General features: G+C 42.1%; 3 protein-coding genes across 4 annotated transcripts in view; 2 read left to right on the top strand and 1 right to left on the bottom strand.

Annotated features, from left to right (window-relative positions):
* wwp1 (WW domain containing E3 ubiquitin protein ligase 1) overlaps positions 1-2,300 on the top strand; it is an 85,529-nt gene extending 83,229 nt beyond the window's left edge. For both annotated transcript variants that reach the window (XM_078397246.1, XM_078397244.1), the window contains exon 24: positions 204-2,300. In XM_078397246.1, coding sequence (XP_078253372.1) covers positions 204-303 — 100 coding nt within the window. In that variant the 3' untranslated portion in view covers positions 304-2,300. The remainder of the gene's footprint in view (positions 1-203) is intronic.
* Positions 1,749-24,630, bottom strand: rmdn1 (regulator of microtubule dynamics 1). Its single transcript, XM_078397252.1, has 10 exons — positions 24,496-24,630; positions 18,003-18,120; positions 15,747-15,834; positions 12,845-13,004; positions 12,047-12,136; positions 10,357-10,412; positions 8,922-9,009; positions 7,992-8,022; positions 7,233-7,366; positions 1,749-2,457 (listed from the first exon to the last, which is right to left on the bottom strand). The coding sequence occupies exons 1-10, from the start codon at positions 24,601-24,603 to the stop codon at positions 2,413-2,415; spliced, it is 918 nt and encodes a 305-aa protein (XP_078253378.1). The 5' UTR covers positions 24,604-24,630; the 3' UTR covers positions 1,749-2,412.
* LOC144592596 (copine-3-like) overlaps positions 24,454-26,433 on the top strand; it is a 61,421-nt gene continuing 59,441 nt past the window's right edge. Inside the window, exon 1 of the mRNA XM_078397248.1 lies at positions 24,454-24,574. The gene's annotated coding sequence lies outside the window, so the exon portion shown is untranslated. The remainder of the gene's footprint in view (positions 24,575-26,433) is intronic.

Below are 26,433 nucleotides of genomic sequence, written 5' to 3'. Positions count from 1 at the left end.
GCATTAGTTAGTTACATCAGTTAATATTAGTTACATTAAAATAAAGCTTCAGAGTCATAATGCTCATCTAATGTTTGGAGAAGGGAACCTGTAGGAGGATCAATGCTCATACTGGAGTACAAATTATTTGAAATGTATTTAGGACATCTGCAAGTGTTTAAATTGAGCCAAATAATCATTGATGTATGTGTATTCTTCAACAGCTTTAACCGCTTGGATTTGCCACCTTATAAAAGTTATGAACAATTAAAAGAGAAGCTGCTTTTTGCAATCGAAGAGACTGAAGGATTTGGACAAGAATAGTTGCTGCACATAATCTTGATACTAAGAGATGGCATCGCAATGTTCACTTGCTCCAATCTCCAGTTATTTACAATTGCACAGTTGTCTATTTGTATGTAAGCTATTTGCCCAGAGAAATAATTTACTCCTGGAATTCTATAAAGTTGACCTGCTTTTCTTTCAGTCCTTATGCAAATTGTCTCGACCATACATAGTATTTTACATACTTGCATTTTCCCTTAGAAGAAATGTCTAGGGAGAAGAGAGTTTGGCTGATTTCTGAAATATAGTGATGGTTTTTAAAAAAAAGATATCAGAAACAGCCGAAATATTCATGGCTCTAGTTTTATAGAGCTTACTAGGTGATCTGGTAGGTGTGTGCTATTAGGCCCCCTTAGTGCAACTTGCATCTTCCAGAAGAAAACACGCCCTGTGGGTCAGTTTCCACTGATCGATCGATTCTGTCAGGGTTACTTCTTGCATGGCTGTCACTGAACTATTTAAGGCTTATGCCAAACACTATCAAATATCTAGATTTAATGCTGCTGGCTTGTGAGATCATAGAATGTGTAAATGCTGACAAGAGGTTTTTCTTTACTTTCTTGATGTTATTGCTGTTTATGTCTTGTGTATAGTATACTGAAATAAAGAAAAGCAGAGGGACTGGGTAGTACCCCAAAAATACTAATGTTATTTTATATACAAGAAGCTAATGTGGACAATTTTCACAATGTAATTATGCAAAATATTACCTCTGCTGCTTTTACGTTCAGTCTTTTAGAAGAGTTACGTTTATCAATCAGGAATAAAAATAAATCAATTAAGTTTTGCACATTTGTAAGGAATGTTGTGTAATTAGTTTTCCCATGGCAATGGTATCCATCCTGTCTTTGTGTAAATTACATTATGCATAGGTTTATTTCCTTTTCTGGCTTTGAAATATAATTTCTAATAGGCCTTCAACCTCTGAGAAATATCAAGTGATTTATTTTTTAAATTCAGAAGTTTCAAAAACATGTAATAAAACATTTAAAATAGTTTCATCAGTATTGAGGGCATTTACTTAATGACATGTAACAAAAATCTATTTAAAAATAATTGTGAATTATATTGAACTGCAACTTCTAACACGCTGTGCTTCCTTGCAGTGACTGGGGAGATATAGACATTTGAAATGTAACATTTGTAATGCTTTAAATTTAAACATTGTAAATTCCATTAAAGTTTTTAATTTGTAAAAGTTTTGTAAAACCTCGAGTTTGGTCAGTTTTTGCTACTGTTTTTTTAATGGTGTAATATACCGCCCTCCAACAAAAGCAACTTAGAAACTGACCACTTCTGTACTTCAAATAGTATATACCCACAGTGCAATAAATACCAAGAGTCAGGTACATGTAAATCTCTGATTTTATCTATAATTATGTCCAAAAAAACTTTCAAAAGATCAAAATAAAATCAGATGACTATTTTATTTTAGTTATTTTAGTTGTAAATGGGAGGCTTGCTATCCCAGTGGCTGTAGAATACAAAATGTTGTGAATAATTAAAAACAACACATAAATGTAGAATGGATTAACTGTTAATAGGCTTGCAGGCGATTCACCTTGTTTTGTCTTTTTGGATTTAATAGAATTTTTCTTCTTGGAAACCTGAATATTCAAAGAGTTTCTCGACAAGAAATAGATAATATGATATAAGGGTTAACATTAGGTTTCAACGTGCACTGGCAACATCGACACCATTCTATCTGAAGTCTGAAAAAAGGTCCCAATCCAAAACATCACCTGTCCTTGTTCTCCAGGGATGCTGCCTGACCCGCTGAGTTACTCCAGCACTTTGTCTTATTTTGTAAACCAGCATCTGCAGTTCCTTGTTTTATTCTCCATTCTAGCTTACTTTCTTTTGGCCAGCTGAATTATATATCGCACCAACATTCACAAATCAACACTAAAGATGCACAAATATACATGTTTATTTGGTTAATGCTGTATCAGGGCTGTACAATTGTGTAAATTCTTTTGTGGTTAAATAAATAAAAATCATTTTCATTGACGATTGAAAAATCAATTAACTTTGAAATTTATCCTATCACACGGTGACTGGCTGAACAGTTTACATCGTTGGCTTGAGCTAGGTCTTCAATAACTTTAGTAATTCAGCAGCTTCTTTTTGAACCTAAAAACAGAAAAGAAAAGTGGATCATCTCAAGTATAAATTCATCCTGCATCATGTGGGCTAAAGGCATAATACAGCAATATCTTCAGTGTTTGATTTTCCAAGTCATAAATCCTTTAGATATACTTTAACACTTAAACAGAATGAAAATGTTCAATTATATTCACTTGTTTAATGTACTTAACTAAACTTTCCTCTCCATGCCAAGTTGATTTGTTGCAGGTGTAATTTGACCCACAGCGTCACCCTCACCTTCTATCCAGAGATGCTGCCTGTCCCATTGAGTTACTCCAGCATTTTGTGTCGCATCTGCAGTTCCTTCCTACACAATAGATTATTTCCCATTGGTGCCCCACGCATCCACAAAATAAGAGTTACTGTGGTTGGAAATGCTGAAAACTCATTTCTAAAAACAGTGGTTGTTGAAATTATTTTTTTTAAATGTCAAGACAATGGATCTTGAGAAATTATGCTTGTTTTGTGGAAGCACAGTTTAAAATATATATAGTAATAATGACCATAAAATAACTGGCAGATAGGACTATGGCATTTAAAAGGCATTTAGGTAGATACAACAATATGCATGGAATGACACAAAATGCTGGAGTAACTCAGCGGGTCAGGCAGCATCTCGGGAGAGAATCTCGTTTCGGGTCGAGACCCTTCAGACTGATTTCAGGGGAAGGGGCGGGACAAAGATAGAATGTAGTAGGAGACTGGAAGACTCATGGGAGTCAATGTTCATACCGCTGGGGTGTAAACTACCCAAGCAAAATATGAGGTGCTGTTCCTCCAATTTACGCTGGACCTCACTCTGACAATGGAGGAGGCGCAGGATGGAAAGGTCAGATAGGGAATGGGAGGGGGAGTTGAAGTGCTGAGACACCAGGAGATCAGGTAGGTTAAGAGGTAGGCAGAGGTGCTCAATGAAACGATCGCCAAGCCTGCGCTTGGTCTCGCCGATGTAGAGAAGTTGACACCTGGAACAGCGGATGCAGTAGAGGTGGTGCAGGTGAACCTCTGCCTCACCTGGAAAGACTGGGTCCTTGGATGGAATGGAGGGCGGAGGTAAAGGGACAGGTGTTGCATCTCGTGCGGTTGCAGGGTAAAGTACCTGGGGAGGGGGTAGTTTGGGTGGGAAGGGACGAGTTGACTAGGGAGTCTCGGAGGGAACGGTATCTGCGGAAAGCAGAAAGGGGTGGAGATGGGAAGATGTGGCCAGTAATGGGATCCCATTGGAGGTGGCGAAAATGTTGGAGGATTATATGTTGCATGCGACGGCTGATGGGTGGAAGGTGAGGACAAGGGGGACTCTGCCCTTGGTATGAATGGCTGGAGGGTTTCTCCAACAGGATCCCACTACTGCCCACAAAACACATCTCAGTTGTATTGAAGACCAGTAATTCACAACTTGCTGCACCTTCAGACAAACTACAACATTGGCATCTACATAAATTGCTTAAGTTTATCACATTTTCTTTCGATTGAAATACAGAGCATGGAAACAGGCCCATTGACCCCAGGTTGACCATCGATCACCCGTTTGCAGGAGTTTTATATTATCCCACTTCCGTTCAGGGCAATTTACAGAGGCCAATTAACCTACAAGGCCTCATGTCTTTTGGATGTGGGAGGAAACGGAAAATAAAATGTGGGAGTGACGGAAAATAAAAAACTACACATACAGCACCCGAGGTCAGGATCGAACCCATGTCTCTGGCCAACGCAGCCCTACCAGCTGCACCACTGTGCTGCTCTTGCACCACTGAGCCACCCTGGTTTGCAAGAACTTGGGACAAATCCAATCTCAATCATCAATTAAGCTGTGGAAAATGCGGTTAGCAGTTATCTGGCAATACTTAACTACCATTAACCTTTTCGCTGATGCCCAGCTTGGATTTTACCAGGACTACTCGACTCCAGGCTTCGTTGCAACCATAGTCTAAGGAGGGACCATAGAAGTGATCTCCCAAGGTGAAATGAAAGTGACTCCCAATTATCCAGGGAATATTTGACAGAGTGGCATCAAGGAGTTTTAATAAAACAAGTCAATAGACAATAGACAATAGGTGCAGTAGGCCATTCAGCCCTTCGAGCCAGCACCGCCATTCAATGCGATCATGGCTGATCACTCTCAATCAGTACCCCGTTCCTGCCTTCACCCCATACCCCCTCACTCTGCTATCCTTAAGAGCTCTATCCAGCTCTCTCTTGAAAGCATCCAACGAACTGACCTCCACTGCCTTCTGAGGCAGAGAATTCCACACCTTCACCACTCTGACTGGAAAAGTTCTTCCTCATCTCCGTTCTAAATGGCCTACCCCTTATTCTTAAACTGTGGCCCCTTGTTCTGGACTCCCCCAACATTGGGAACATGTTTCCTGCCTCTAATGTGTCCAATCCCCTAATTATCTTATATGTTTCAATAAGATCCCCCCTCATCCTTCTAAATTCCAGTGTATACAAGCCTAATTGCTCCAGCCTTTCAACATACGACAGTCCCGCCATTCCGGGAATTAACCTAGTGAACCTACGCTGCACGCCCTCAATAGCAAGAATATCCTTCCTCAAATTTGGAGACCAAAACTGCACACAGTACTCCAGGTGCGGTCTCACCAGGGCCCGGTACAACTGTAGAAGGACCTCTTTGCTCCTATACTCAACTCCTCTTGTTATGAAGGCCAACATTCCATTGGCTTTCTTCACTGCCTGCTGTACCCGCATGCTTCCTTTCAGTGACTGATGCACTAAGACGCCCAGATCTCGTTGAACATCCCCTCTTCCTAACTTGACACCATTCAGATAATAATCTGCCTTTCTATTCTTACTTCCAAAGTGAATAACCTCACACTTATCTACATTAAACTGCATCTGCCATGTATCCGCCCACTCACACAACCTGTCCAAGTCACCCTGCAGTCATTGGGTATTTAAGGGGAGAGCACTCCAGTTGTTGGGTGTCATGCCTCACACAAAGGAAGATGGTTGTGGTTACATAGAAAATAGGTGCAGGAGGAGGCCATTCGGCCCTTTGAGCCAGCACCGCCATTCATTGTGATCGTGGCACAGTTGTCACGGGTCAATGTCATCCCATATCATTACAGGAGTTCCTCAGGACAGTGTCCTTGATTCAACTGCTTCATCCTTAACTAAACTGCTTTGTCAGTGATTCTACCGTCGAATGTGAACAGTGACCATGTTTACTGATGATTGCACAGTCTTCATTTTCATTGACAATTCCCCAGTAAATGAAACAGTCCATGCTACATGCAGTAAGACTAAGAAGGCATTCAGGGATGGGCTGATCAGAGACAAGTAACTCATGCTGCAAAAATGCCAGGTAATAACTATGCCCTACTCTTGACATTAAATGGCATTACTATCATTCATTATATTGGTGGAATCAATGACCAGAAAATGAGAGTGGACCAGCCATGTTAACACCAGGGCTGCATGGTCAGGTCAGAGCTGGGAATCCTGCAGTGTGCGCCTCATCGGCCACCCCAGAAACTTTCCATCACTTACAAAGCACAAATCAGGAGTGATGAAATCTCTCTTCTTGCCTGGATGATTCCAACGTTATTGAATGCTCAAGACTGTCAAAATCAACCAGAACAAAGTAGCCCACTTGATTGTTAACCTGCCCACTATCTTAAAGTTGTAGTCTCGCTGCCACCACCAGTGCAGTGTACATCAATAAAATGCACTGCTGTTGCTTACCTAGGCTAGGCAGACTACCTCCTAAGCTCACAACCTCTACCAGCCAGTAAGGCACGGGTCAAGTGCATGAGAGCACCACCACCTGCATGTTCCACTCTGTCCTAACTTGCAAGTGCTTTACACTTGCTTCATCAACATTGGCCTTGAACCTGGAACTCCATTCCTAACAGCACTGTGCCTTCACCAGAAGGACTTTAGTGGGTTGAGTAGGCAAATCACCACCTTTTCAAGGACAAGTAGGGACACATAATAGAAGCTGACCTTGCCAGTCATGGCCAGATCCCCAAAAAATGAATTTTGAAAACTGGCATTTTAACTTCTACAGTTTAATTTAATATGCAAACAGCCATTTTATATATAGCTTGCCAACATTGATTCTTGATTAGTAAGGGTGTCAGGGGTTATGGGACGAAGGCAGAAGAATGGGGTTGAGAGATAGACTTGATGGGCCGAATTACCTAATTCAGCTCCTGGAACTTATTAACCTTTTCCCCTATATGGTTGATTGAAGGCTTAATTCCGAGGAACATTTTCCCAAGCCTGGTATCTAGTATAACTAGTGGGGAAATGATGATGCTATTCGACAGTGGGCAGCAATGTTCTACATCAACACAACTGATACAATCCCAAATGTGCCAAGAATTTGAGGACCTTTAAATATTTTTTAAAACTGGGCTTGCACCAAGGTTCTTCAAAAATAATCATTTATTTACATCAATAATAAGATTCCAAAAATCAGAGGGTTAGCTATTGATTTATATATAGAAATCTGCTAAAATGTCCTTTATTTGAGTTGTAGGAATGTTGTATAACCAAATCCAGCATGATAATACAACCTTTACCCAATCACAGGGTTGAGACACTTAAACTTAAGCATGTATTTGAAGACATCTTCATTCAGGCATGTTGATTCAGGCATAATTCAAGCTGAATTATTAAAACCTGTCGTCTTTAACAATAATATTTTAATTTGAATATATCATTGAAAAGAATGTGTAGAAGTTAAGTTTACACTTTATCCAACAAATCTGCAGATTAAGACCGTATAATCTTACCTGCTTGTCTTCTTCATTTCGTACTGGATGGTTTATAGCTTTGGTCAGCCACAACAAAGCCAGCCTCTTGTTTTGTAATTTAATGTAAGTTTTCCCCAACATTAATAAGTTTTTGCTGTAGAAATTTGGTTCAGCTGCAAAGTAAAAGGCATATTAAGCTTGCAATCGCTGCACAAAGCAATCAAGCATTTGAGAAAGAACAGAAAGCAAACTGTTTAATTATTTTGGTCTCCATTTACAAAAATGCGACAGGTTGCAGTACTTTAATTTAGTTTTGCTTAAGGAGCTAAATTATAAAATATTAAAAGTAAAACCAGTTTTTAGTTTAGGGTGGCGCAGTGGTAGAGTTGCCGTCATACAGCAGCAGAGACCCAGGTTCAGTCCTGACCACTGGTGCTGTCTGCAATAAGGTGTTTGTACATTCTCCCCATGACCACGTGGGTTTTCTCTGGGTGCTCCGGTTTCCTCCAAATTCCAAAGGCGCAGTTTTGTAGGTTAATCGGCTTTTGTAAATTGTCCCTAGTGTGTAGGAAAGAACTAGTGTAGGGGTGATTGCTGGTCAGCACGGACTTGGTGAGCTAAAGAGCCTGCTTCCACGCTGTATCTCTAAACTAAACTAAAGACAGCAGGGAAACAGGCCGTTTGGCCCACTAGGTCCATGCTGATCATCGATCACCAATCACACTAGTTCTACGTTACTGAAGTGTCACATGCAATTTTACAAATGAAATAAATGATATACATTTATGAAACACATACCTTCTTCTGCTTTGTCAAAATAATGAAGGGCCTGAAACAAAAATGTTTTGAATTGTTATTGGCTACTGTAATATTAAGATATGAAAATAAAGAATCCACACACTATTGCTTATGAAGGTATTGAAAGAACAGATAGCTTCGCTATTTATAATTAAATTGAAAAATAAGATTATAGTCTTATAAGATTATAAGGCGCCTTTCATTATTTGAAGACAAAAGGGATAAATATTAACATGAAAATTAACATGAATGCTGGGAAAAATCTAGTGCTTTTCAAAATAGTCATATAGTCATAGGACATAATCTTACTGAATATACAGTGGGTTCAAGGCATTATATGGACTATTCCTGCTACTATTTATATTGCTCATATGCAATAAATGTATAGCTGTGGATAGGACCTTCATATAGTCCTTCATATAGTTGCAGATGGAATGGAATTAAAAAGGAGATAGTTTAATTCAAATGGCTTAAGGGGACCAAGTGATGATTTCAGAATGGTGGTTTTCTCTAGAAGTTATAACAAGTTGCAAGGAATTGCTCAGTGAGAAATGGAATACAAGAAACATAACCACAACATCTTCCCATTAATTAAATAATTGTGAAGAAGTATTGCAAAATGAAATCAGTAAGTCCCTTTCACATCTCCTAATAGGAGTTAATAATAATATATAATATATTCCTTTATTTGTCCCACACCGGGGAAATTTGCAGTGTTACAGCAGCAAAGTGGATAGCAAAAGACATTCATTATAAATAATGTTAAGTTAAGTAGCAAGTAGGCAGCCTTGGAAATTAGCTCATGAAGACCAAAAGAAAAACAGGCAAGTAAAATGTGTTGTCATAAGACAGCATGATCACAAATATTTTGTTACCCATTTCTCAGTGGTCCACAACAGGTCTGTTTTTGAGTTATTATGTTGAATTTACCTCTTCATATGTGGAGTTTGGTGGGGTGGCAAACAATGCAGCGGCTATTTTCTGTTGAATCCAGGGCATTTCAGCAAATGTAAAACACCTGAGTGAAATAAAATGAATTATTTGACCAGCCATCTTAAGCAAAATATGCCATGACTAGGAATTTAACGTGAAGGTTGGTGGAAAGCAAGGAAGATTGTCTAAGGCTACATGGCAGGTGAAAAGTTGGGCAGAGCGTTGGCAGATAGAATTTAATCCCAACAAATGCAAGGTGATGCGCGTTGGAAAGTCAAATAGGGATAGAACATACAGTGTGAAAGGTTACCAAGAAATGGTGATGAACAAAGGAACATGAATAGAACAAAGCACTGAAGTCTGAAGAAGGGTCTCGACCCAAAATGTCACCTATTCCATTTCTCCAGAGATACGGCCTGACCCGCTGATTTACTCCAGCAGTTTGTGTCTGTCTTGAGTTTTAAAAGGGATTTGAGGAGAAAGATGGTTGTTATCTGGAACTCACTACCGGTGAAAGTGGTGGAATTGGATACAATATTTATTCCAAAAGTCACAAAATGCTGGAGTAACTCAGCAGGTCAGACAGCATCTCTGGAGAAAAGGAATATGTGATGTTTCGGGTCGAGACTCCTCTTCAGACTGAGAGTCAGGTGAAAGGGAAATGAGAGATATGGACGGTGATATAGAGAGCTATAGAACAAATGAATGAAAGAAATGCAAAATAGTAATGATGATAAACAAGCCATTGCTAGCTGTGGGCTAGGTGAAACAAGTTACAGACAATGAGCCTCAACAATTAGTCAGTTTTGCAGACAGTGAATTGGGCAAGGCATTGAAGGATACAGTGTGGGAAAATGGGATGAGTGTTGATGGACAAAAAGGTCGGTATGGACATAGTAGGCTGAAGGGCCTGTTTCTGTGCTGTACAACCCCATGGATCTATAACATCACTGATTAAGATGCTGTATCTTCACTTTACAATTTGGCAAAAGGCCAATAAACAGGATCAGCAGTCTTTACCAACCACAGGCTCACAAATTTAGCTACGATGCTCACCCAGACATCCAATCCACCCATATGCACACACACATACCCATACACACACCTCTCTATAATCAAAGGTGTTCAGTAGTTTTCTGCACGATTTTGTGTAAATTTCAAACTGGAAATGGAAAGAAGACAGATAAAAATAACGCAGTGTTGGTGAAATCATTTGATTCACTCAGATTCTTAAATGAAATAAAATGATTAGCACAATAAATTGCTTTCGTGTAACGATAAAGTAAGATAGACAAAAACAAAGAATGTTACAAATGCTTAGCTTTACATAAGCAAATTCAAGGAAAACATGTAATTCTACCATTTATCAACAAATTAGTTAGAATGGCAGGTACATACTCTGAATAAGAACCACAGATAATTAGGTTCCTACCATAATCCCATTAAATGAATTGATGTTGCATCATTGGGATTAAGTTCAATGGCTTTCTAAAAGAGAGAAGACATTTTTTTTTCCAAATAGCTAATCATTGCATAAGTTTACTTAATTTCTTAGTTTGCATATGCTACTTAATCCATTAAAATATAATTTCAGAATGGAATCAAGTTTTTAATTTTGTTAGAATAATGATACAGAGATATTTATCCATGCTGATGAAATATACAACTGCTCGAGAAACTGGTAACGCATTTGGACTAACTGCTGTTGAAACATAGAAAATAGGTGCAGGAGTAGGCCGTTCGGCCCTTCGAGCCAGCACCGCTATTCAATATGATCATGGATGATCATCCAAAATCAGTACCCCATTCCTGCTTTCTCCCCATATCCCTTGATTCCGTTAGCCCTAAGATCTATATCTAACTCTCTCTTGAATACATCCAGCGAATTGGCCTCCACTGCCTTCTGTGGTATTTATGTAAAGTATGAACAGGATATGCCAGTGACCCTTCCATTTAAAAGTGTCCTCTGGACTTCTGGCATTGCAAAAGCATACATACAAAACCAATGTTTGTGTGGCCACTTGGAGCATGTCATTTATCAATTTACAGTTTGCAAACTGCTCTCAGTAGGCAGTACCTTGACTTGAGGATGACTTTAATTTAATCGTTTCCACTTCACTCAGTTAAATGGTTATACAAGGTTAACCCGCAGGAATGATTGGGTTAACATATGATGAGCATTTGACGGCACTGGGCTCAGGAAGGCTCCTAACAAGTCCTGCAGAAGTAAAGCTTGCAGGGATGTGGGAAGATTGCTTCCACAGGAATGAGCTGTGAAATGCAAAAGAGATTCCCGGGGAGTGACAGTGAGACATACAGTAGACATTATTCGGCAACGCTGCACATGTTCCAGATCCTTCAAGTGTAACAGGGTATGTATGCTCAAAGGAGCTCAAAACAAAAATCACTGCCTTTGTAAATACAAGCCCTGATGTCCCCAATCTTTCATTCAGAATTTATATTACACAGAAGCTGCATGGTGCAACAGAGAAACAAAATGGGGCATGATACCAATGTTAGAAGACATCGGAGTGGCAGACCAGATGTCCCTTCAAGAATACTCCACCATTCTGTCACATTTTATATTAATTTACCTCACTTTTAGAATCTATTCTATCACAAACTGTGCTTTCTTCACTTTGTCAGGATTTAACCATTAATGAGACCTTCTGAACATTTAACTATTGTTAACTCACACCAGCACCCTTGTAAGTCCTGCTTCAACATTCCTTCAAAGGTTGATGACCTATTCCTGCACTCTTGTTTAAATTATGCCCTCTTGATAATTCTTATTTAACTCTGATCCACTTCATGGACACTTATGGCTGTCAGGGGTTATGGGGAGAAGGCAGGAGAATGAGTTAGGAAGGAGAGATCGATCAGCCATGATTGAATGGCGGAGTAGACTTGATGGGCTGAATGGCTTAATTCTGGTCCTATCACTTATGAACTTACAATTGTGTGTACACTTTATGTATACTTACTATTTTAAACAACTTTCATTATGCAGCAAGGTGCACTCTTAACTCCACTTATTCATAACACCTTCTAAATTAATCCTGAATCTTATTTAGTTCATAAAACTTACAGAAGGTAAATGTGTTTATTATCTGCTACTTTACCTGAAAATGTTCTTTAATGACATAAGCATTAGAAATTTTTGCCTTGATGCCCTCGTAGTCTCCTACATCACTGCTACATATCGCGTACCACTGTGCAAGAATTTATGAAAACATTAAGACAATGTTGAACCATAGAGTAATACAGAGTGGAAACAGGCCCTTCGGCCAAACTTACTAACCGGCTAACATGTCCCATCTACACTAGTCCCACCTGCCTGAGTTTGGCCCATATCCCTCTAAACCTGTCCTATCCATGCACCTATCTAATTGTTTCTCAAATGTTGTGCTGGTACCTGCCTCAATTACCTCTTCTGGCAGCTCATTCCATACACCAACCATTCTTTGTGTAAAAACATTACCCCTCAGGTTCCTATTAATTCTCTCCCCCCCCCCCCCCCCCCAAACCTATATTCTCTGGTTCTCGATTCCCCTACTCTGGGCAAGAGACTCTGGGTTTACCTGATCTATTCCCCTCATGATTTTGTACACCTCTATAAGATTACCCCCCATCCTCCTATGCGCCAAGGAACCCTAGTCTGCTCAACATCTCCCTATAGCTCAGGCCCTCGAGTCCTGGCAACAACCTCGTAAATTGTCTTTGCACCCTTTCCAGCTTGATAACATTTTTCCTATAACATGGCGCCCAAAACTGAACACAATACTCTAAATGTGGCCTCACGAACATCTTATATAACTGCAACATCACATTACAACTTCTATACTCAATACTCCGACTGATGAAGGCCATAATATATGGAAAAAAACAAGGTAAAAGCATATAATAAAATGAGGCATTACCTTATGAGCTGCAAAGCTCGATGCATTTTTTTCCAGTGCCTTTTCAGTAAACTCCAAGGCCTCATAAGTCAGATGGTGTTTCCTCTCCGCAGAGGTGCTTTCTAGTTGAGCCAAAGCACGGGAAGCTCGAGCTAGGCGCCATAGAATCTCATCATTTGTACTAGACCAAACGTAGAATGTATCTTAGCTACTGTAAACGTTAGCACTGCATTCCAAACAACAGTGAAACCATCACTATTCACTTTTATTACGTAACACAACTTCACGGTTTCCAAACACCAGTAGTTTAGTTTGAAGCAACAGCATGGAAATAGGTCCTTCGGCCCACCGAGTCTACGTCAAGCGTTCATCACCTGTTCACACTAGTTTTATGTTATCCCACTTTCTCATCCATTCCTTACTCACCGGGGACAATTTACAGAGGCCAATTGGCCTACAAACCCGCACATCCTTGGGAGGTAGAAGTAAACTGGAGCACCCGGAGGAAACCCATGTGATCCCTGGGAGAACATGCCAACTCTACACAGATAGCACCCGAGGTCAGGATCAAATCCATGTCTCTGGTGCCGTGAAGCAGCAGCTCTACCAGTTTTAAACCAGTAAGTTTAATAGGAAAAAAGTGCTGTCAATGATACAGCCTTCTTCCATGGGCACTTCTGCTAGCAGTCTTTTGTTCTGTATCAGGGAATCACTTCAATTGTTACAACTAAATATAGTTACAAAGGCTAATTTCAACAAATACATTAGAAATAAAACTTAATCGTGTTTTTACAAAGATTACCAGTCAAGGATTCTGAGGAAGGATGTGCTGGCTCTGGAGAGGGTCCAGAGGAGTTTACAACAATGATCCCAGGAATGAATAGGTTAACCCTTTGATGAGCGTTTGTCGGCACTGGGCCTATACTCGCTGGAGTTTAGAAGAGTGAGTGGGGGGACCTAATGGAAACATGCGGAATAGTGAAATACATGGATAGAGTGGATGTGGAGAGGATGTTTCCACATGGGAGCGTCTAGGACTAGAGGTCATAGCCTCAGAATTAAAGACGTTCTTTTAGGGAGGAGATGAGGAGAAATTTATTTAGTCAGAGGGTGGTGAATATGTGAAATTCTTTGCTACAGAAGGCTGTGGAAGCCAAGTCAGTGGATATTTTTAAGGCAGAGATAGATAGCTTCTTGAATAGTACAGATGTCAGAGGTTATGGGGAGAAGGCAGGAGAATAGGATTAGGAGGGAGAGATAGATCAGCCATGATTGAATGGCAGAGTAGAAGATGGGCCGAATGGCCTAATTCTACTCCTACTCCTAGTGACATTATGGGTGTTTTTATCTGCAATTGCACAATACATTAAGTATTCTTATGTTATGATAATGCACAGATAGGCACCAGAGGCATGCACAATGAATAAAAATGACTGAATTTGAACCAAAATTGGTTTGGCTAGGTGCCATTTCAGACCCTTTCACTGTTTATTCTTTTTTTCACCTTACTTAAGTGTAAGTTTAGGTTTATTATTGTCACGTGTACCGAGGAACCTGAGGGTTTGTTTTGCATGATACCCAATCAAATCAGATAATACCATACATAAATACAATCAAGCCAAACTCAAGTACAATAGATATAGTGAAGGGAAAGATAAAGAGCAGAATATAGTTCTCAGCATTGTAGCACACCACACTAGTTCTAGCGGGGAATTAGCTGTCCCTGAGACTGGTGGTGCACACTTCCACGCTTCTGTATCTGCCCGACAGGAGCAGGGAGAAAACGCAATGATTGGGATTGGTCTTTATTTGTGTTGGCTGTTTTCCCGAGGCAGCGCAGTGTAGATGGAATCAATGGCAGGGAGTTTGATTCATATGATGTACATCCACAACCCTCTGCAATTTTTCAAACCAACCTGTGATGCAGCCCTACAGAATGCATCGGCAAAATCATGTATTCATCTCACTCATGAGAGCTTTAACCTTACTCTCCTCTGTTATAGATTTTACTTGGTACTTTGCCAACACTCACTAGAATGGAAATATATCCTCAACTGTATATGCTAGGCACAGAAATATATTGTGAATGCATTCCTAAATCCAGTCACAGTGCCTTCTACAGAGCACACATTTGAAGAGGGGTCTCGACCTGAAATGTCACCCATTCCTTCTCTCCAGAGATGCTGCCCGTCTCGCTGAATTACTCCAGCATTTTGTGTCTATCTTCGGTTTAAACCAGCATCTGCAGTTCCTTCCTACACACTTCACTATATTGCCTGTTTAGCACGTGACCAAAGATGAATATCTACTCCTTGGAAAAGTACCTCAGGCTTCAAAAGCATTCACTCTGCTGTATCAATGACATCAAAATAGTCCTTCCCCCAACAACTCATTGTCCAGGTAACTCATTGTTACTCAAAGTGCTGGAGTAAGTCAGCGGGTCAAGCAGCATCTGTGGAGAACAAGGACAGGTGACAATTTGGGTCGGGGCCATTTATCGGACTCTTGAATCTGAAGAAGAGTCACGACCCGAAACGTTACCTGTCCATGTTTTCGAGAGATACTGCCTGACCCGCTGAGTTACTCCAGCACTTGGTGTACTTTTGTGTAAACCAGCATCGGCAGTTCCTTGTTTCTACAACTCACTGACCATGTGCTATTTATAATCAGCTTGGTTTGAGATCAATGCTTGCCTAAAGTACTAACCTTTCAGTGAAGCTAAACATTACCTGTGCAAGAGCACACCACTGCTTGTGTACATAGTAAACACCTTCAATTTATGATTTAGGATAATCCAAACTATTTATGAGACTCCAAGTGGTTCAAGTTCGCACTAAAGCAAAACATTGCAAATGTCAATATCGAGTGCAGATAATCTACAATATTCACACATATCTTCAAGATAATTTGGGTATTACAATACCTGTTCTTGTGTTCAGTAAGAAGGAGATAAAGCTTAGTTATCTCTCCAGTGCCATAAAGATAGTCGGCTTGGTCTATGATTTCTTCCACTAGAAATGCAAAAAAAAACAAGTTGAAATAATAAATTAAAATCATAAAATATTGCCATTTATCAATTTGTAAGAATTTTTAAATGCAGATTTCTTCTTGGATGAATTGCTGCTCAACATCCAGTTTCCAAATAACTGCAACTACGAATGAAAAAAGGTACATTACAAGAAATTAATAAACCGTTGGCTTCTCAAGACCAGCAATATTTGGCAACTGAACTATTCTATTCAGGTATTATGGAAATTGCATTCCAAAACGCATCAATCTTTCATTATCTTGCATGAGACCAGCTTAATTTCTACTGTCTTGAATAAATGCAATACACCCAATTATTGTTAGATCAGCCTAACCTCAACGTCAAAAAAACCCAACAAAACGTCAACATTTCCATCAGGCAACATTTATACACCAATAGCATTCCCAGCCATGCTAGTTTGCTGGAACTACTCAGCTCCTGACTTCTGTAGAACCATGGTCCAAGCTAACCAAGCTGACTTCCAGACTTGGGGAATGAATGACATCAAGATGGCATCTTAGTGAATATCACACCAAGAAGTACAAGCAACCTCCATGTTGTGGATGTTTGGGTTATATAAATCTGCCACAACAAAATTCACAAATCACAACAGTGGTGCAACAGTAGAGTTGCTGCCTCACAGCGCTAAAGACACGGGTACGATCCCGACTACCTAATCTGTCTGTGTAGAGTTCGTACATTCTCCCTGTGACCCCATGGGTTTTCTCCAGGTGCTCCGGTTTCCTCTCACATTCTTAAAACATGCTGGTTTGTAGGTTAATTGGCTTCAGTAAATTACCCCTAATGTGTAGGAAATAGAACCAGTGTATGGGCAATCGATGGTTGGCATGGGCTCGGTGAACCAAAAGGACTATTTCTACATTATATATCTAAATAGTACCCAAACATCCGAGATACAAAATAAAATTCATTCTTATAGAATTTATGTGGGGGGAAAATTTCAATAGATAAACCCACAATAAATTTAGTACACTTTTTATTATTCAACAAGCATTTGACACTTGCACAAATAATATTTAAGCATGGTAGGTTCATTTTGCTGTCGAGCAATTTTGTTTCCCCCAAATGTTTTCCATATTATTTCCACAAGATGTCTGAAACAAGACTAGCAAGTTCAAGTAAGTTCAAGCAAATCTAAACACCCAATGTTAATTAATGTGAGTTATATCATTAAACTATCTTACCTATGTTTGATATGTATTTAAAAGTGCATGTCTCCATTCAAACCGAATGCTGGAAAGTGGTAAGCATTGGCAGTTGCTTGTGTCTCCAAATAAGATTTGCTTTGGAAACAGCCAAAGTAATGTCTTAAGTGCCCCCCCCCTCTATCCACTGTGAACCAATAGCTGTGGACGCTCATTACTCTAGAGAGAAAAACATTCCTGTACGAACGCAACTCCACTTATATCATGGGATTCAATGGGAACAGCTTCTTCCTCTCTGTTATCAAGCTTCCAAACAGTTCTTCCACAAGCTAAGGTATTGTTTGATTCACCTCTAAACCATTGCAGACATTGAACTTTGTCTATGGAACTGATGCGCTATAATGCTGAGAACTATATTCTGCATCATAGAGTCAAAGAGTCAAAGAACGTAGAAACAGGCCCAGCGGCCCAACTTGCCCACACCGACCAACAGGTCCCGTCTACACCAGTCCCACTAGCCTGCCTTTGGCCCAAACCACCTCAAAACCTATCCTATTCATGTATCTGTCTAAATGTTTCTAAAATGTTGCGATAGTAGGTGTATTTTCCCCTTTGCTCTATCTTTTGTACTTGAGTTTAACTTGATTGCATTTATGAACAGTATTATCTGATCTGATTGGAAATGTAAAACAAAGCTTTTCACTGTATATTGGTACAATAAACCTCAACTTTAAAAAATTGTGTTTCGTGTTACAGCGAATCACAATACAGATAATTTCCATTTACTCGTATAGCTCAGCTTCTTAACTTGAGTTAACTACAGGTGCTCCTCAGCTTACGATGGGGTTCCGTTCCGAGAAACCCATCGGAAACCGAAAATATTGTACGTCGAAAAGCATTGAATACCCGGTAGAATTTTTCAACTTGCAAATCTTCACACATTTGTGGAAAATTGTAGTATAATCCTCCAATAAGGTGAGTTTACCTGTTTGATTAGCATAAATTAATAACGATCCTGGAATATTTCTGTAAGTCTTATAACCCAGAAAGGTAAATAAAGTTAGAGTGAGTCCTCTTCCTAAATTTTTAGCACCTTCCAGAACCTAGGCAGAAGAGAAAAAGTTACGGATATATTAAAAAAACGTCTCAAATATTTTACAATATTTTCTTTTCCAATGCCTCACTAGGACACATTGTTTAGAGACCACTGCTGAGGTGGGAAGGGATGACCTTTCAAGAGGAAAGCTGTCGTGGCAGCTGAGTTTGTGGCACCATGCTTAGCTCAGGTGCACAACAGGAGAGGGAGAAGTCTAGGCAAGCACTAGTAATAGGCATTAATGAGGAATTAATGAGGGAATAGTCAGGTGCTCCTCTGGCCATAAATATCTGTAGTCACCCAGGTACCAGGGTCAGGTATATCTCGGATTGAGTGTAAAAGATTCTGAATGGGGAGGGAGAATTGCACTTACATTGGAACATAGAATATAAAACAGTACAGCTTAGAAACAGACCTTTTGGCCCAAAATGTCTGCCAAACATGATGCCAAGTTAAACTAATCGCCCTTGCCTGCACTGGATCCATATTCCTGTATTCCCTGTACATTCATGTGCCTATCCAAAAGCCTCTTAAATGCCACTATCGTATCTGCCTCCACCACCACCCCTGGCAGCACCCACCATTCTCGGAGTAAAAAACGTGTCCCGCACATCTCCTTTAAACTTTGTTCCTTTCACCTTATAGCTCTGCCCTCTAGTCTTTGATATTTCCACCCTGGAATAAAGTTTATGACTGTCTCCCCTATCTGTGCCTTTCATGATTTTACGTACTTCTACCAGGTCTCCCATTAGCCTCCAATTATCGAGAGAAAACAATCCAAGTTCGTCCAACCATTTCTTACAGCTAATATCCTCTAATCCAGGCAGCATCCTGGTAAACCTCTTCTGCCCCCTCTCCAAAGCCTCCACATTCTTCCTGATGATGGGCTACCAACGTTGCAAATATTACACAAAATGCCGAACCAATGTCCTATAAAGCTGCAACACGACTTTCTTATATTCAATGCCCTAGAATTCACTTTGCATTATACGAACATGTAAATTGTTGCAAACACATTTCATGGGAAGTGTAAGACTGAAAGAAAAGTAAAAATGGAACAAACAAGGCCAGTCTCACAAGGCAGATAACGAGGCAAGACAATGAAAGAGTTGGCATGATCATGATCATGATCAGCCAACATTATAGGTAGCAGAGAGGTCAAGAGAAACATCTAACCAATGTGATAGAAACAGTAGAAAAACACAAAATGCTGGAGTAACTCAGCGGGTCAGACAGCAACTCTGGAGAAAAAGAATAGGTGACGTTTTGGGTCGGAAACCTTCTTCAGACTGAAACAGAGTAGTAATTAATACATTAATTTCAAGCATTGTAGAGTGATCACATTTGTTAGTGTTTTCTATACCATCTCCCAAATTGAAATCCACATATTTATGAAAACCTGGAAGAAAGGTTTTTTATGCATGTGTTTTACATTAATATATTAATCATAATCTTAGAGCAGAGAGGAAAGACTATTTGGTCGAAATCATGTGCTGAAATGTGCAAGAACTAGAGCCTGTAATCACATAGACTAATAAACAAAGCAATCTGAAGGAAATTCACCAAGCTAATTCTAGTGTAGCAAGGAACTGCAAATGCTGGTTCAAACCAAAGACAGACACAAAAAGCTGGAGTAACTTAGCGGGTCAGACAGCAACTCTGGAGAAAAGGAATGGGTGACGTTTCAGTAGAGACCCTTCTTCAGACTGAGAGTCAGAGGAAAGGGAAACGAGAGATATAGACAATGATATAGAGAGATATAGAACAAATGAATGAAAGATATGCACGACATCCGGAGGCTGCAACGGATCGCTCGCTCAGCTGAGAAGGTTGTTGGCTGCAACCTTCCCACTATTGACGAACTGTACACTGCAAGGGCCAGGATGCGAGCGGGCAAGATCATCTCTGACCCCTCTCACCCTGGCCACAAAATCTTCGAAGCATTTCCCTCTGGAAGGCGACTCCGGACTGTCAAAGCAGCCACATCCAGACATAAAACCAGCTTTTTTTCCACGAGTGATAGTTCTACTCAATAACCAAAGTCTGTAGTCTCTTTTTTGCTCTGGTTTATTTTCACCCCCATGTTTAGACCGTAATGTTGTATCCTTATTGTTTTGATGTATTGAGCTTTATTCTTAATTGTTAACTGTATGTTTGTGTTGTCATTTGTGAGCAGAGCACCAAGGCACATTCCTTGTATATGAAAATAACTGCAGGTGCTGTTACAAATCGAAGGTATTTATTCACAAAATGCTGGAATAACTCAGCAGGTCAGACAGCATCTCGGGAGAGAAGGAATGGGTGACGTTTCGGGTCGAGACCCTTCTTCAGACTTGTATATGCACATACTTGGCCAATAGACTTATTCATTCATTCATTCATTCATTCATTCATTCATTCATTCATTTGTCCTATAAGCTAATTCTTGTGATGGGAGTGTTGACCTATCAGGAGCAGCTGGACAGTTTAAGTGTATTTTCCTTGGAGTTTAGAAGAATGAGGGAAGGCCTTATTTAAACAAATAAAGATCCTAAAGAGGGCTTAACAAGTTAGAAGTTGAGATGCTTCCACATGTGGGAGAAGCATGAACATGGCGAAGGAGTTACAAAGGCAGGAGCTAGTCATTTAAAACTGAGCTGCGTATATATATTTTTCTCTCAGAGCATAGTGAATCTCTGCGATTCTTTTCCCCTTGAGAGTCGTGGAGGCCAGATTATTGGGTATGTTTAAGGTGGAGATAGATAAGTATTTGAAAAATTAAGGATTTGATGGTTGTGGGAACTGGAGTTTAAGACCAGCATTATAAAGGTGTACAAAATCATGAGTGGAACAGCCAGGGCGAATGTGCAGTCTTTTTCCCCATGGTAAGGCAATCAAGAACTAGAGGGCACAGGTTTAAGGTGAGAGGAGAAAGATTTAATTAGAACCTAAGGGACAACTTTTCTTTTCACACAGAAGTTAGTGGGTATATGAAACGAGCTGCCACAGGAAGTAGGTTTAGTTTCGGTTTATTCTTGTCACTTTTGCCAAGGTAATGTGAAAGACCTATTTTGCATGTTATCCAATCAGGTCAGAAAATACTGTACATAAATACAATCAAGTGAAACTCCTGTACCATAGGTAGAGCAAAGGGAAGGTACAATGTGCAGATTATATTTCTCAGCATTGTAGCTCACCAGTTCCACAAAGTTCAATATCTAAGGTAGTTGAGGCAGGTACAATAACAACACTTTAAAAAAACATATACAGATACATGGATAAAAAAGAATTATTGGGATATATAGACAAAGTCGTTCAACCAGGGTATGGGAATTGAGAACTGTTTATAGGGTTATGGGCCTGGGGCAAACAAATGGGACCAGTTTGGATGGGGCATCTTGGTCAGCCTGGTCAAGTTGGACCAAAGGACCTGTATCTGCGTTGCATGTATGGGTAGATCACTGGGTACATGAGCTGCACATGAACTGCACATACATGGAGCGTTGAAACAACGTGTCAAAATCACTGTACCTTAGCATACATGATAATAAAGGAACTATTGAATGGGGTTGAGATCAGCAAAATAGATCAGCCACAATCAAATGGCAGAGTAGACTCAATGGGTCGAATGGCCCAAATTCTGTTCCTATGTCTTATGGTTCTATAGTTGTGGGGCAGATTCATTTACCCTGTCTATTCCTCACGAGTATTACAGTTCTATAATGACCATGTGTAGGAAGGAACTGCAGATGCTGGTTTACACCGAAGATGAGGTAACTCAACGAGTCAGCCAGCATCTCTAGAGAGAAGGAATGGGTGACTTTTCGGGTCGAGACCCTTCTTCAGTCTAGGGAAACTAGAGATATGGAAGGGTAAGGTGTGAAAAAGACAGATCAAAGCAGACGCTGCTCATGGAAATATTGAATGGTTCATTGTTGGCTGAGGGGAAGGTAACAACAAGGCATGCAATCGTCATGTGTAGGAAGGAACTGCAGATGCTGGTTTACACCGTAGACACAAAATGCTGGAGTAACTCAGCAGCTCAGGCAACTTCTCTGGAGAAGGAATGGGTTCCTAACCCCTTTCCTAACTCATTCCGTCTCTCCAGAGATACTGTCTGACCTGCTGAGTTACCCCAGCATTTTGTGCCTATATAAACATAGCACAAAAAGTAAGGAAATTTGTGTTTGGTAGATTATTTCTTTGTTGTAACAATGCTTCTTGGCAATAAATCTTATACCGTTGGAAAGCCTGTTTATTTCCCTTTTAAATGGTGCCACATTTGTAAGGAACATGCATTTGTGGGATGAGCAGCAGAGCTGAGTATATGGGTTGCGCCCATGAAAATTTTGCCAAATCTTCTCTGCCAATGCCAAACAACTTATTCTGCTGTTGCTATTGACTCTTGTTTTGAGCTTCTGGTACCCCCAGGTGCTGACAAGAATGGGATGCCATCCCACAACAGTGTGTGACCAGGCTGGTGACCAGCATGAGGAGGAGGTGCCAGGCTGTTATGGCTGTGTATGGTTCTTCCACACGCTACTGTGGCTCCTGTTTATTAAATGAATAAATTGTTAAATTGCCAATATGTCTTGTTTCTTCAGACTTCAATCATCCAATCCACCAAACAACACCGAACAAGAGTCAATGGCAGAATAAGCTGTTTGGCATTGGCAGAGAAGATTTGGCAGATTTTTCATGGGCGCAACCCACATACTCAGCTCTGCTGCTCGTCCCACAAATGCATGTTCCTTACAAATGTGGCACCATTTAAAAGGGAAATAAACAGGCTTTCCAACGGTATAAGATTTATTGCCAAGAAGCATTGTTACAACAAAGAAATAATCTACCAAACACAAATTTCCTTACTTTTTGTGCTATGTTTAGAAACAGTCATTGAAGGCTGACGGGAAGGCAGAGTAGACTTGATGGGTCGAATGGCCCAAATTCTGCTCCCACGGCCCTGGTTGTGGGGCAGATTTATTCATCTTGTCTGTTCCTCACATGAGTTAAAACAGCTCAATAATGATCAAGGGACCATGCTGGCCTCAACTCCTCTTCTGTGCCAATTCCTTGTAGCCCTCAGGTCACTACCCTCTGAAAGTATTTTTACGCAGCTTGGTTTTACTGCCGCTGCATTTCTATGCCTGTGCTGAGGGCCCAGACCCCAGACCCACACGACAGACCCCAAACCCAAACCCACATGACAGACCCCAAACCCAGACCCCAAACTCAGACGACAGACACAGACCACAGACGACAGATACAGACCCCAAACCCCTCCCCCCTCCCCCTCCTCTCCCTCTCCCATCCCCCCCCCTATCCTCCCTCCCTCCCCCTCCATCCTCCCTCTCCATCCTCCCTCTCCCCTCTCCCCTCTCCCTCCCCTCCCTCCTCCTCCCTCTCCCTCCTCCTTCCTCCCTCTCTCCCTCCCTCCCTCCCTCTCTCCCTCCCTCCCTCTCTCCCTCCCTCCCTCTCTCCCTCCCCCTCCCTCCGTCCCTCCTCCCACTCCCTCCCTCCCCCCCTCCCTCCCTCTCTCTCCCTCCCTCCCCCTCTCTCCCCCTCTCTCCCACTCACTCCCTCCCCCTCCCTCCCTCCCACCCTCTCTCCCACTCCCTCCCTCTCCCTCTCATCCTCCCTCCCCTCCCCCCCTCCCCCTCCCTCCCACTCCCTCCCTCCCTCCTCCTCCTCCCCCCTCCTCCCTCTCCCCTCCCACTCCCTCCTCCTCCTCCCCCCTCCTCCCTCTCCCCTCCCACCTTCCCCCCTCCCTCCCCCTCCCTACTCCCTCCCTCCTTCTCCCTCTCCCTCCCTCCTTCCCCCTCTCCCTCCCTCCTCCATCCTCCCTCTCCTCTCTCCCTCCTCCCTCCCTCTCCCTCCCACTCCCTCCTCCTCCCCCCTCTCCCTCCCTCCTCCTCCATCCCCCCTCTCCCTCCCCTCCCTCCCTCCTCCTCCCTCCTCCTCCCTCTCTCTCCCTCCCCCTCCTTCCTCCTCCTCCCTCCCTCTCCCTCCTCCTCCCTCCCTCTCCCTCCTCCCTCCTCCTCCCCTCTGCCTCCCTCCCTCCTCCTACCTCCCCCTCCCTCCTCCCTCTCTCCCTCTTCCTCCTCCCTCCTCCCTCTCCCCCTCCCCCTCCTCCCTCCTCCTCCCTCGTCCCTCCCTCCCTCTCCCTCCCCCTCCTCCTCCCTCCCTCTCCCTCCCCCTCCTCCTCCCTCCCTCTCCCCCTCCTCCCTCCCTCTCCCCCTCCTCCCTCCCCCTCCTCCTCCCTCTCCCTCCTCCTCCCTCTCCCTCCTCCTCCATCCCCCCTCTCCCTCCCTCTCCCTCCCCCTCCCTCCCTCCCTCCCTCTCTCCCCTCCCCTCCCCATCCCCTCCCCTGCCTCCATTGAAGTGCCGCCGGACCAGCACTCACCCGCGCTGGGAACCTGGGCCCAACGCCGCGGGAAAGCCTCGCCCTCCGGCCGTTGCCCGCGGCTGTGAGCACGAAGCGGGTGAGGAGAGCGGCCCTTGCCGCCGCCATCTTCCCCGTCCCTGTCCCCCACCGCGCTCAGCAGCGCCGCCCCTGGCCGCCCGCGCACCTACAGGGGACTCCTGGCGCCCCATTGCATGCACCAAGTGTAGGAGGGACAAGGGAACTAACTGCAGGCAGACTGCCATTTGGAAGGAATGAGAGGGGATCCAAGAGAAACATATAAAACTATTAAAGGATTGGACAGGCTAGATGCAGGAAAAAAATGCTCCCGATGTTTGGGGAGCCCAGAACCAGGGGGTCACAGTTTAAAAATAAGGGGTAGGCCATTTAGGACTGAGATGAGGAAAATCTTTTTCACCCAGAGAGTTGTGAATCTGTGGAATTCTCTGCCACAGAAGGCAGTGGAGGCCAATTCACTGGATGTTTTCAAGAGAGAGTTAGATTTAGCTCTTATGGCTAAAGGAATCAAGGGATTATGGGGAGAAAGCTGGAACGGGGTACTGATGATCATATTGAATGGCAGTGCTGGCTCGAAGGGCCGAATGGCCTACTCCTGCACCTATTTTTCTATCTCCTCAAGGTATGAGTAGGAAGGAACTGCAGATGCTGGTTTACACCGAAGATAGACACAAAAGTGTTGCAGTAACTCAGCAGGGCAGGCAGCATTTCTGGAAAACATGGATAGGTGACGTTTCGGATCGAGACCCTTCTTCAGACTAAGAGTCAGGGGAGAGGGGGACATAGGGGTTATGAAGGGTAATGTGTGAAAGGGAGACATCAAAGGAGATGAGTGTTCAAGGAAAATGTAGATCAGATCATTGTTAGCTGGGAAAAGGTAACAATGATCTCATATTTCAGTGTGGGCAGCTTACATCGCAGTGGTATGAATATTGACTTTGTTAACTTCAAGTAACCCTTGCTTTCCCTCTCTCTCCATCCCTCCCCCTTCCTAGTTCTCTGACCAGTCTGACTGTCCCCCTGATTAAATTTTATCTCTGTTTGCTTTGTTGTCACCATCTCCTAGCTAACAATGATATATTCTACAATTTCCTTGAATCTCCTTTTATGTCTCGTTTGCACACCTTACCCTTCCTTATCTCTGTGATTCCCTCTCACCTCACTCTCAGTCTGAAGGAGGATTTTGATCCAAGATGTCACCCATTCCTTCTATCCAGGCAGGATTTTAACAATTGTAAATAGGATTCTTGAACCCATCCAGTGCTATGTCTCCTCGCTCAGATGTCACACTGTTTGTCCAGAGTCAAGAGTGTTTATTTGATATATGCATCTGGAATCGAACAATTCTCACTTGCTGCAGCTTTACAGGCACATTAACACAACAACATAACAAATAAATATACATTAATATATACAGTTATACTTGGTAACCCGACTATAAGATGCAAATTGAAGTACTTAGTACAACATATACAAAGTCCATTGTGATTCAGTGCTGTGAGAGGGTTGTGGTTAGGGTGTGGTTCAAAAGCATGATGACTGATGGAAAGTAAAATTGTCCTTGAACTTAGAGATGACGGCTCTCAGGCTCCTTATCCTTCTTCCTGATTGTAGCAGTGAGATGAGAGCGTGGCCAGGGCACTATAGGTTTAAGGAGAAGGGGGAAAGATTTTACAGGAATCTGAGGGGTAACTTTTTCACATGGGCTAAACGCAGGCAAGTGGGACTAGTGTTGATGGGATATGTTGGTCGGTGAGGGCAAGTTGGGGTGAAGGGCTTGTTTTGATCCTGTATCACTCTAAAGATCTAAATGAAACTGTAAACTTCCAGGAGGTGATCAAAATCTTATGATGAGAATTGGATTAGGAATTTACTCAGGTTGATCAGTTGTGAGTAACGCACAGGTCCTCCACAGGTGCG

This window comes from Rhinoraja longicauda, chromosome 4 (genome assembly GCF_053455715.1).
Source record: "Rhinoraja longicauda isolate Sanriku21f chromosome 4, sRhiLon1.1, whole genome shotgun sequence".
Classification (NCBI taxonomy): domain Eukaryota; kingdom Metazoa; phylum Chordata; class Chondrichthyes; order Rajiformes; family Arhynchobatidae; genus Rhinoraja; species Rhinoraja longicauda.
The sequence above is the reverse complement of the archived record's forward strand: the minus strand, read 5'-3'. Positions and strand labels throughout refer to the sequence as shown.

Coding starts and splice junctions, on each gene's coding strand:
- rmdn1 (XM_078397252.1), bottom strand. CDS start 24,603: ATGGCGGCGGCAAGGGCCGCTCTCCTCACCCGCTTCGTGCTCACAGCC. Junction 12,137..12,844: donor CGAGCTTTGCAGCTCATAAG/GTAATGCCTCAT, acceptor ATTCTTGCACAG/TGGTACGCGATATGTAGCAG. Junction 8,023..8,921: donor CAAACTCCACATATGAAGAG/GTAAATTCAACA, acceptor TTTTTGTTTCAG/GCCCTTCATTATTTTGACAA.